Below are 12,452 nucleotides of genomic sequence, written 5' to 3'. Positions count from 1 at the left end.
CTTGACTAAGGAAGGCTTTACTTGGAGGTTCATCACGTTGATCTGAGATGTTGGGATTGTCCTGAGAGTCCTGAAAGATTGAATTCTTAAAGGGATAGACAGAGGAGATGCACAAAGGGTGCGTCCCCTGACTGTGGGTTTGGACCAGGGCCACAGGCTCAAAGTAAAAGGTAAACCATCCGGGATTAAGACGAGCAGGAACTTCTTCACTCAGAGGGTGATGAAACTTTTCAATTCTGTATCCCAGATGGCTGGCAGTCAAGACAGAAATGGAGAGATTTTTAGTTACTAATGACATCAAGGAACATAGGGTCAGTGCGATAAGATGGCGTGAAGGTAGATGACCAGATGATGTTGAATAACAGAACATTCTCAAAGGGCTGAATGGCCTACTCCTGCTGCTATGTTCTTTGTAACAACAGCCCCCCAGTAATTATATTCACATGAAACTCTAGGATATAGCTAATGATCCAGAGGAGAGCTTGATAGTGTTTTCCGTGGCATTACTGTTTGCCCTGCCTGATGGCGGAGGTTACAATGGAGGGAAAGTCAAAGTAAGCTTAGTGAGTAGCTGAGCTATGTTAGCGAATAGATGGCCACTGTGTGTTGGAGGTAGAGCTGCTGGAGACTGAATCTGCTCATGTAGTGTTCTCTGGTTTACTACCGGTGCCACGAGATAGCGAGGCGAGGAACAGGGAGCGGGCGCAGCTTAACATGTGCCTGCGCAGCTGGTGTAGGAGGGAGGGCTTCAGATACGTAGACAATTGGGATGCCTTCTGGGGAAGGTGGGACCTGTACATGAAGGACGGGTTGCATCTGAACTGGAAGGGGACCAATGTCCTGGGTGGAAGGTTTGCTCGAGTAGTTCGAGAGGGTTTAAACTAGTATGGCAGGGGGGTGGGAACCTGAGCTGTATACCAGAGGTGAGCGTTGATGCAGGTGAGGCAGTAGCAAGAGGTAGACCAGCTAGTGGGAAGGATTTTCCTGGGAAGGAACCAAGGGATCGGTTAAAGTGTGTTTGCTTTAATGCAAGGAGTATCAGGAATAAAAGTGATGAACTTAGAGCATGGATCAGTACCTGGTGCTATGATGTTGTGGCCATAACAGAGACATGGGTTTCTCATGGGCAGGAATGGTTGCTGGATCTTCCAGGGTTTAGAACATTTAAAAAGAATAGGGAGGGGAGAAAAAGAGGAGGGGGTGTAGCACTACTAATCAGAGATGGTATCACAGCTACAGAAGCTTCCATTGTCGAGGAAGATCTGCCTACTGAGTCAGTATGGGTGGAAATTAGGAACAGCAAGGGAGTAGTCACCTCGTTAGGGGTTTACTACAGGCCCCCCAATAGCAGCAGGGAGATTGAAGAAATCATAGGTCGACAGATTTTGGAAAAGTGTGGACGCAGTAGGGTTGTTGTAATGGGTGACTTTAACTTTCCTAATATTGATTGGAACCTCCTTCGAGCAGAAGATTTGAATGGAGCTGTTTTTGTAAGGTGTGTTCAGGAGGGTTTCCTAACGCAGTACGTTGACAGGCCGACGAGGGGAGAGGCCATTCTAGACTTGGTGCTCGGAAACGAGCCGGGGCAGGTATCAGATCTTGTGGTGGGAGAGCATTTTGGTGATAGTGACCATAACTGCCTCACATTCTACATAGCTATGGAGAAGGAGAGGATTAGGCAAAATGGGAGGATATTTAATTGGGGAAGAGGAAACTATGATGCGATTAGACATGAGTTAGGAAGCATGGACTGGGAGCAGTTGTTCCATGGTAAGGGAACTATAGACATGTGGAAACTGTTTAAGGAACAGTTGTTGGGAGTGATGAGTAAATATGTTCCTCTGAGACAGGCAAGAAGGGGTAAGATAAAGGAACCTTGGATGACGAGAGCGGTGGAGCTTCTTGTGAAAAGGAAGAAGGTAGCTTACATAAGGTGGAGGAAGCTAGGGTCAAGTTCAGCTAGTGAGGATTACATGCAGGCAAGGAAGGAGCTCAAAAATGGTCTGAGGAGAGCCAGGAGGGGGCACAAGAAAGGCTTGGCAGAAGGAATCCGGGAAAACACAAAGGCATTTTACACTTATGTGAGGAATAAGAGAATGGTCAAAGAAAGACTAGGGCCGATCAGGGATAGCATAGGGAACTTGTGTGTGGAGCCTGAGGAGGTAGGGGAAGCCCTAAATGAGTTTTTTGCTTCTGTCTTTACGAAAGAAACGAACTTTGTAGTGAATGAAACCTTTGAAGAGCAGGTGTGCATGCTGGAATGGATAGAGATAGAGGAAGCTGATGTGCTGAAAATTTTGTCAAACATTAAGATTGACAAGTCGCCAGGCCCGGATCAGATTTGTCCTCGGCTGCTTTGGGAAGCGAGAAATGCAATTGCTTCGCCACTTGCGAAGATCTTTGCATCCTCGCTGTCCACTGAGTTGTACCTGAGGACTGGAGAGAGGCAAATGTAATTCCTCTCTTCAAGAAAGGAAATAGGGAAATCCCCGGCAATTACAGACCAGTAAGCCTGACGTCTGTCGTCTGCAAGGTGTTAGAAGGGATTCTGAGGGATAAGATTTATGACCATCTGGAAGAGCATGGCTTGATCAAATACAGTCAACACGGCTTTGTGAGGGGTAGGTCATGCCTTACAAACCTTATCGAGTTTTTTGAGGATGTGACTAGAAAAGTTGATGAGGGTCGAGCTGTGGATGTGGTGTATATGGACTTCAGTAAGGCATTTGATAAGGTTCCCCATGGTAGGCTCATTCAGAAGGTCAGGAGGAATGGGGTACAGGGGAACTTAGCTGCTTGGATACAGAATTGGCTGGCCAACAGAAGACAGCGAGTGGTAGTAGAAGGAAAATATTCTGCCTGGAAGTCAGTGGTGAGTGGGGTTCCACAGGGCTCTGTCCTTGGGCCTCTACTGTTTGTAATTTTTATTAATGACTTGGATGAGGGGATTGAAGGATGGGTCAGCAAGTTTGCAGACGACACAAAGGTCGGAGGTGTCGTTGACAGTGTAGAGGGCTGTTGTAGGCCGCAGCGGGACATTGACAGGATGCAGAGATGGGCTGAGAGGTGGCAGATGGAGTTCAACCTGGATAAATGCGAGGTGATGCATTTTGGAAGGTCGAATTTGAAAGCTGAGTACAGGATTAAGGATAGGATTCTTGGCAGCGTGGAGGAACAGAGGGTTCTTGGTGTGCAGATACATAGATCCCTTAAAATGGCCACCCAAGTGGACAGGGTTGTTAAGAAAGCATATGGTGTTTTGGGTTTCATTAACAGGGGGATTGAGTTTAAGAGTCGTGAGATCTTGTTGCAGCTCTATAAAACTTTGGTAGACCACACTTGGAATACTGCGTCCAGTTCTGGTCGCCGTATTATAGGAAAGATGTGGATGCTTTGGAGAGGGTTCAGAGGAGGTTTACCAGGATGCTGCCTGGACTGGAGGGCTTATCTTATGAAGAGAGGTTGACTGAGCTCGGTCTCTTTTCATTGGAGAAAAGGAGGAGGAGAGGGGACCTAATTGAGGTATACAAGATAATGAGAGGCATAGATAGAGTTGATAGCCAGAGACTATTTCCCAGGGCAGAAATGGCTAGCACGAGGGGTCATAGTTTTAAGCTGGTTGGTGGAAAGTATAGAGGGGATGTCAGAGGCAGGTTCTTTACGCAGAGAGTTGTGAGAGCATGGAATGCGTTGCCGGCAGCAGTTGTGGAAGCAAGGTCATTGGGGTCATTTAAGAGACTGCTGGACATGTATATGGTCACAGAAATTTGAGGGTGCATACATGAGGATCAATGGTCGGCACAACATTGTGGGCTGAAGGGCCTGTTCTGTGCTGTACTGTTCTATGTTCTACTGTTCTATGTTCTATGTTGGAGCTGACCAATTGAACTGTTCTGTCCTGAGTCGCGCTTCTTAGCTTTTGTGGAGGCTGCACTCATAGAACAATACAGCGCAGAACAGGCCCTTCGGCCCTCGATGTTGCGCCGACCTGTGAGCTAATTTAAGTCCATCCCCCTACACTATTCCATCCTGGCCGGGGGTGAGTGTCACATTCGAATTACTGACCTAACAGGTTGGCATAAGATGGGCACTTCACAGAAGTAAAAGCGTATTTGCCCTATTGGCAGCTCCTAAGAAATGAGCGAGACTCTCCTGTAATGAACCTACCTTTGGTTATCTCTTCCGCATTGGAAGAAAGCAGTAAATCACTCTTCAACTGCCTCCTCCTGGTCCCGTGGCTGAGATTGGTGACATGGATATGGATTACTGCAGAAGCTTAGCAAATATCTTCTCATTCTGTCTCTCAGGGTGTCACATCTCTAATGACCTGTGTCACCCCACACAAAACTAATTTTCTACAGGTTTCAGGTTTTACCCATGTTGATAGATTTTTTTTTTGATAATGTAATTTATTCTATTGGCGTTCTTGCTCATTTCACAGCATCAGAACATGATAATTAACTCCAGAAAGAATGAAAAATGATAACCAACTGCATTTAATTAACACATTATGTTTGGCACTGTGCAATGCATCCAAAATATGTTTAAAAACAAATCTCAACTTGACGATTACGAATCTGGCAAATGCAGTGTCATATATGAAATTGTGTCATCCACGCTCAGGAGGCCCTGAGCTCAAACTGAGCTCTTCAAACAACCTCAGTGCCACTGGGCAGAGATGGCAACAGTTTACAAAGAATTCCTGCCTAGTTCCAGATGGCTATCCAGTCTGTGTATGTAGGGACATATGAAATAGAGGCAGGAGTAGGCCATTTAGCTTCCCAAGCCTGTTCTGCCCATTCATTACCATCAAAGCTGATCTGATTGTGGCCTCAACTTTCCTTTCCTGCCTATCTCTCCATAATGCTTGACTTATTTATCAATTAAAGTTCTCTCTAACATAGCCTTGAATATATTCAGTGACCCAGCCTTTACTTTTCTCTGAAGAGAATTCCAAAGATTTGAGGGAAGAAATTGCTCCTATTATCAATCTTAAAAGGGCAACTCTTTAATCTGAAACTGTTCCCCTGAGTACTTGATTTTCCCACAATCCTTAGCATCTGCACTGTCACGGCTCCTCAGAACATCCTGTGTTTCAATAAGATCAATAAGATTCCTGCTTTTAAATGCCTCCTTTGACAATCTGAGACAATTCTTAGTCAGGATAGTGGATGTCTTGCTTCAGTTCAGTGGGTTTTGTGATGACTCACGTAATTTGCAGACTCTTCCATGAGCAGGGTGCTTGGAGGGCTGTGTGGATGAGATGTTTGGAGATATGTGTGTTTCCTCTGACACCTTGGCATCTCCTCTGTGGATTCTTGACAATATGTTCAATGCCTTACCTAGCACACCTCTCCATTTTGGTTGGTCACGGGCTCCCAGGAGTTAGTAAGGATGTTTGGACCTCTTCAGGAATGGTTTAAAGACCTCCTGAAAGTGTTTCTGCTGCCCTCCTGGAAGTGTTATACCACAGATAAGTTCCAAGCTTGCAGGTGACCTGGGAGTCTGCTGTTAGGCAGAAACAAATAACATATACTGCCCAAGATAATGAAATGTGAGGCTGGATGAACACAGCAGGCCCAGCAGCATCTCAGGAGCACAAAAGCTGACGTTTCGGGCCAAGACCCTTCATCTGCTGTGTTCATCCAGCCTCACATTTCATTATCTTGGATTCTCCAGCATCTGCAGTTCCCATTATCACATATTCTGCCCATGCTTCTTGATACTCAGCATATTTGTTTGGGAGAGGATGCTGCCGTTGTGACCATTTTGCTTGCTGCCAGTGTTGAATGATCTTGGGGAGACACTGCTGGTGGTACTCCTCCAGTTGCTTCAAGATACTGGCCGAACACCAATGACTGTAGGCACAATCAGCTAACCTTTCCTCATCCCTAGATTCCGTCTAGTGAGCCTGATGCGAACTGCCTGCAATGGGAGTATATCACATTACATCAACGAAGGTATAACATGAATGAGAGCTCAGGCATGTTCAGCAGTGACATCCATCCTTCCCATGAAGGCTGTTGATGTTCAAAGCAAAAGCAAATGTAAACCCATGTGATAAATAAAATCCTGTGCCATGCCCATTGCTTGGTTAATGCGAAAGACTCGCATTTAGTTAGGGTTGCTGGTGTGTACACTTGCAAATATTCTCCAACTCCATTTTATTGCTGCTGCACTTTTTTAACTTGAAATGCTTGATGTAAATCTCTGGAATGCTTTTATTTAACAGCCTCCTTTCAAGCCTCAGAGACTTAATGAATCTTTCAGCTATTTCTGCAAGAAGAGATGAGGCATTATATAAATGTGTGGTTCTTCATATTCAGTGCTGCTCAGAATGAAGAGGAAAAATACATGTATGTGTGCAAACCTTACACTAACTACTGCAATTTATCAGTTCATTTCATTACAACACTTTATAGCAACACCTGTGTCAACACTGTTCGCCCTGTATCCCAATGACAGGCACATGCTGTATGCATTAACTCTTCTACCCTGTGTGTCAGTGCACAATAGGTCGCATCTGGCGAGCAAACAGAATCACTCCCTGTGGAAACATATGCCAAGACTCCCTCAGCTCATTGAGACTTGTACATCCCTCTGGTGTTAGTAAAATACTGCATTCTCCATATAAAACCTTCTTTAAGATTTAAATTAACAACAGGAAAGGTACAATTACTATTTCTCTGGTGGGCAGCTGAAATTCCTAGACTCTGCACTTACCTATTTCTTCGCCTGTGCAACATTAGGAATGCCATTCTGTTTAGTGCTGCAAGTCACATAAGGCCAAGCTATTAAACCTTAAGAAGCAGGCTTTTATGTCAAAGGCCACAATTATTGTTCAGCAAGAAGATTGTATAGGTCTCTGCTTGATCATAATGTACTCCAATTAATGAAAGCTGGTCTAAGTATCAGCAGTGGCTTATTATGTTCACCCTATGAACCTGCACTAGGCCAGTGCTAGCTGCACTAGTCTCCTGTCACACCTAATTTTAAAACCTCTACCTACAGATAAAGTGCCACAGGTCATCATTTACTGTGTGTTGTCAATGTTTACACCTGGCAACAGTTTTATGAATGACAACCCTACCAGAAGTTTTTTTAAAAATATATAACATTGTTAAGAACATCAAGGGTCTCCAGGGTTGTAACTGTGCAACATGAAGGACAAAGAAGTAAATGTGCAGACATATAAGCATGGCACCGTGGCCCAGTGGTTAGCACTGCTGCCTCACAGTGCGACCCTCAGCGGATTGACTGCGAGAAGTTTGCTCATTCGCTCCATGTCTGTGTGAGTTTCTTTCTACAGGCCAAACATGTGCTGGTTATATGGATTGGTCATGGGAAATGCAAGGTTATGGGGATAGGGTGGAGGTTTAGGACTGGGTGGGATGCTTCTTGGAAGGTCAACCCAGACTCCATGGGCCAAATGGCATCTTCCTGCACTGTAGGATTTCTAGGAGTACAATACATGTGTATTGAGTGATCGCATTTCAACTGAAAGACAACTCCAGCTGATATACGTACTTATCACAAATGATGCAATCCCATTCCCCCCAGCTGCCTCCCATAGCCTCTTAGTTCACAAGGTTGGAATTCCAAGGCCCTTCCAGAACATTTACACTGGTCAGCAAATTAGGCCTGGCCCAGGAAAGTCCAGGCTGCTCATTCCTTTTCTAAGATAATGCTCCATTTGCTCCTAATGATGAATGCCCCAGAGATAGGGCTTTGCCACAGCAAGGAATACCATCTCCATAGCAAGAGCCACAAAAATTGGTATAATGTACTCTTTCTAAGGGGAGGGGAAACAGAATGTGACACCTCAGTTTGTGAATCCCAAAAGACAGGTGAGACTATTGGACAGAGACCTGTCCTGGTTGGATGCCTACAATGCAGCCTACTAAATATTCAGTTCCTACCATTGCATAATCAATTGATTGCTTATTTATCCATTGTTATGTGTTTTCAGGACCAGAATGTTCCAAAAATTTCACTGCACAAAGTGCGGAGATAAAATCACCTGGATTCCCTGATAAATATCCAAATAATTTGGAATGCACCTACATGATCTTCGCACCAGCGATGGCAGAGATCCACCTGGATTTTTCAAGTTTTGACCTGGAACCCGATGATAACGCTCGGGATGGAATGCTATGTCGCTTTGACAGGCTGGAAGCCTGGGATGGTTTTCCAGGAGGTAAGAAAGGAACAGTGTTTTTTTTGCTGAAGTTGCATGTTTCTTTGCAGTTTTTGTTTGAGAATCAGGTGAAACCATTTTGATAATTTAGTAATTTTAAACTATTGATTTGAAGGAAATATTAAGGACAATATCACAGAATATAATGTGGAATATGTCAGAACTCATTCATAATTTGAGAAGACATTTAGACTGGAAAATTCACTACACTTGAGATATTGTTTTAATCTGACAAGTTGTTATAAGGAAAAACTTGTTACTAATTATTCCTTTGTTAATCTGTTGGAGCTTTGGTTACAGTTTTAAACTGCACAGAACTCTAATGCTTGTTAAGGTGCTTGGAAATTTTGAATAGTGGCAACAATTATCTGACATTAAAATCAACTGTTCTTTCCGTCAATAATGCTGTAAACTCGTTGCCTCTAAACTGTCTGGATTTTGATGTATAAGAGAACCAGTTGAGAGGCCAAGACATGACAAGGTTACAACAACAAGAATTCCCATTTACATAACCTATTGGAATCACTAAGAGATCCCAAGTCTACGAAGGAGCGAATAAAACAAAAATTGACAGAAAGGCAACATAGGAGAGGTTAGGACAAATTTTTCTGCGAGGTTAATGAGAATTTTTAAGTGGAGCCTCAAAGGAGAGGCCAGACTCTGACCAAAAGCAGGACGTAAGAGCGTATACAAGAGGCCAGAATTAAAAGAAAGTGGAGTGACCAAATTTGGTTTGAAAACCGAAGATTCTAACATGGAAAAGGTGAAGGGTGGGAGTAGGGAAAATTCAGTTGTTTCTTAATTATGAGTTCCCACAAAAGAATTAAAGCAAGACTGTGGGTGTGAATCTCTGCAGAGAAACCATCATTTGTTTTAAAAACAGTTAAAAGTGAATGAGTTTTCAGTGCTGTTCTATCAAAGTTTACAATGGGCAACCAGGATAAGTGCCCCACAGATATGTTTGAGTCTTAAAAAATGAGTCTTTTAACATAGTGAGTCTGTAGGGAAGGGGAGGGGATTTTAAGAAGGTAAATTCAGTTTGGGAGACATTACTCTTGATAAAGTGGAGCATTTTAAGATGATATCATGAGTTGCAGGCAGTTCATTAACTTTAAAATTACAGGTTTTCTTGAGTCTCTCACACAGTCATTTCAAATCTCAAATGCCACAGAAATTACAAGAAGAATTTGACTCTCCAGTCCTGTGCTGCAACTGTCTCTTCATCTGAAACTAAACAACCTACCATTCCTCTGTCCGCTCCCCTCTTTAACTTCCCTTTCAAGAAAGTATCCAATTGCCCTTTAAATAACGTTGGTATCTAAGCTTCAACAGCCACTTCTGCATCTTTGAATAATCCTCTCTGTGAAACCGCTTCTAACTTCCTTTGTTGTCCCTCTCGTGGAAGACTTTGTTACTATTTCACCCAATAATGGAAATTGTTTTCAAATTATTTACTATTTAAAATGTTTCATTATTTTGAACACCTTCCCCCATAACTTTCCTGGCTGATGAGAGAGGCACTATATTTCAAGTCTTTTCCATAATTGTAACTTTTCATTCCTGATATAATTCTAGTCAGTCATCACTTTCTCTTGATATGGTTCCAATATGTTAGCTATAATGGAATAGCTAGGACTGCACACAATAATTGAAAATGATCTAGCCATAGACAACATCACTTCCTTACTTTGATACGCAGTGCCTGTACGGAACAAGTCTAGATATCTAAATGCTTTTTATGACATTACTACTTGCGTAAAATATAAAGATCCAGACACATGTACCTCTGGGTTACTCAGTTTTCTCACTTTGTCAGACATTTCACTTTTGCTATGCTTTTCCCCAAAATGTGTAACTGTCTGTGTCATTACATTCAACTACATGTATCATTCCGCCTAGTCCTCCTGAATTCTTCCTCACAGTTTGTTATGGCCCTTAATTAGCAACTCCTTCCTCTTGTACCTATGTTCAGATCATTTATAAAAATGGAAAACTAAAGAGAAATCCATAGGGCAAAGCTCTAATGCTACCAATCTGAGAAATGCTCATTCACCCCCAATTTTCTGCTTTCCAAGTTGCAATCAAAGCTTACCATCTAAAATGACTAACAGCAATAACTTTGAAAGAGAGCGAAGAAGATGAACGCCATAGTGTCATTAATCAGGGATGCCCATCAGACATGTTTTTCCAGAAGCTATTTTGAGGACATTTCTGGGGTTACCACAATTGCAATGAGCACATGATTCATTGCAGGAGATAAGCAATGAATCAAACAATTTTGTAAAATTGGCCTTTCTAAAAATAGCTGTGAAAGAATTTATTGTTCTTATGACAATTATTTGTTGTTATTAAATTATGAAAATGTATCTATCTGAAGGTGCCAGGATCTGCAGCATTGACAGTAAAAGAATTGATTTCTCATAAGTCAGAAATGAAATGTTAGGAAACATCGTAAAATGTGCCTGTGTTTAGGCAGGGTAATTAGCTTCCAAATTGAGCTGAGTAAATTGCAATACAAGGCAACGTTTGATAACATTAGACCCAGTCATCTATTTAATTATGACCCACTTGACTTCTATGTGGAATGGAATCAACAGCAGTTTGACCATTAGTGGGACACTTCCAAGTTACTTGTTTCACATCAGCTGGCCACAGGACTTCCAGAGCAGCTTGTTGCACAGTCCTGCACAAATTGTGTCTCATGTTAGGCTAAGGAAAGCTAATTATGACGAAAATTATCATTTGATTCTCTTTTGAAGAGCCAATCAGAATTTGCATTTTGATAATTGTCTGAATTTAGTGATTTTACAAAAGTATTTGATTCATTGCTGCGTTTGTTGTGTGTGACATGTTTGTTGAAATCCTAGTTACCCTAGAAATATATTCAGGAAATGTTATCAGAGATAATAGGAACTGCAGATGCTGGAGAATCTGAAATAAGAAGGTGTAGACCTAGATGAACAGCAGGCCAAGCAGCATCTTAGCAGCAGGAAAGCTGACGTTTCGGGCGTAGACCCTTCGTCAGAAATAGGGGAGTGGAAGGGGGTTCTGAAATAAATAGTGAGAGAGGGGGAGGCGGATCAAAGATGGATAGCGGAGAAGATAAATGAAGAGGAAACAGACAAGTCAAAGAGGCAGGGATGGAGCCAGTAAAGGTGAGTGGAGGTGGGGAGGGGAGAAGTCAGTCCAGGAAGGACGGACAGGTCAAGGGGGCGGGATGAGGTTAGTAGGTAGGAAATGGGGGTACGGCTTGAGGTGGGAGGAGAGGATAGCTGAGAGGAAGAACAGGCTAAGGAGGCGGGGACGAGCTGGGCTGATGTTGGGATGCGGCAGGAGGAGGGGATATTTTGAAGCTTGTGAAATCCACATTGATACCTTTGGGCTGCAGGGTTCCCAAGCGGGATATGAGTTGCTGTTCCTGCAACCTTCGGGTGGCATCATTGTGGCACTGCAGGAGGCCCAGGATGCACATGTCGTCTGGGGAATGGGAGGGGGAGTTAAAATGGTTCGCGACTGGGAGGTGCAGTTGTTTATTGCGAACCTAGCGGAGGTGTCCTGCAAAGTGGTCCCCAAGCCTCCTCTTGGTTTCTCCGATGTAGCGGAGGCCAAAATGGGTACAGCATTATACCACATTGGCGGATGTGCAGGTGAACCTCTGCTTGATGTGGAAAGTCTTCTTGGGGCCTGGGATGGAGGTGAGGGAGGAGGTGTGGGGGCAGGTGTAGCACTTCCTGCGGTTTCAGGGAAAAGTGCCGGCTGTAGTGAGGCTGGAGGGGAGTGTGGAACAGACAAGGGAGTCGCAGAGAGAGTAATCTCTCTGGAAGGCAGACAGGGGTGGCAAGGCAAAAATGTCTTTAGTGGTGGGGTCAGATTGCAGATGGCGGAAGTGTTGGAGGATGATACGTTGGATCCGGAGGTTGGTAGGGTGGTTCGTGAGGTCGAGGAGGATTCTGTTTTGGCTTTATTTATTATTGCGGAGAGGGGGTGTGAAGGTTGAGTTGCGGGAAATGTGGGAGACACGGTCGAGGGCGTTCTCGACCACTGCAGGGGGATGTTGTGGTCCTTGAAAAACGAGAACCTCTGAGATGTATGGGAGTGGAATGCCTCATCCTGGGAGCTGATGCGGCGGAATTGGGAATAGGGGATGGCATTTTTGCAGGAAAGTGGGTGGGGGGGTAGGTGTATTTTAGGTAGCTGTGGGAGTCGGTGGGCTTGAAATGGATATCGGTTTCTAGGTGGCTGCCCGAGATGGAGA

General features: G+C 43.8%; 1 protein-coding gene across 4 annotated transcripts in view; it reads left to right on the top strand.

Annotated features, from left to right (window-relative positions):
* nrp1a (neuropilin 1a) overlaps positions 1–12,452 on the top strand; it is a 184,250-nt gene that overhangs the window by 59,532 nt on the left and 112,266 nt on the right. For all 4 annotated transcript variants that reach the window (XM_048554486.2, XM_048554476.2, XM_048554466.2 and 1 more), the window contains exon 4: positions 7,970–8,197. In XM_048554486.2, the coding sequence (XP_048410443.1) occupies positions 7,970–8,197 (228 nt within the window). The remainder of the gene's footprint in view (positions 1–7,969; positions 8,198–12,452) is intronic.

The sequence above is a fragment of the Stegostoma tigrinum genome, chromosome 2 (assembly GCF_030684315.1).
Source record: "Stegostoma tigrinum isolate sSteTig4 chromosome 2, sSteTig4.hap1, whole genome shotgun sequence".
In the NCBI taxonomy this organism is placed as follows: Eukaryota; Metazoa; Chordata; class Chondrichthyes; order Orectolobiformes; family Stegostomatidae; genus Stegostoma; species Stegostoma tigrinum.
Note: the sequence above shows the minus strand (reverse complement) of the source record. Positions and strands in the feature narration are given on the sequence as shown.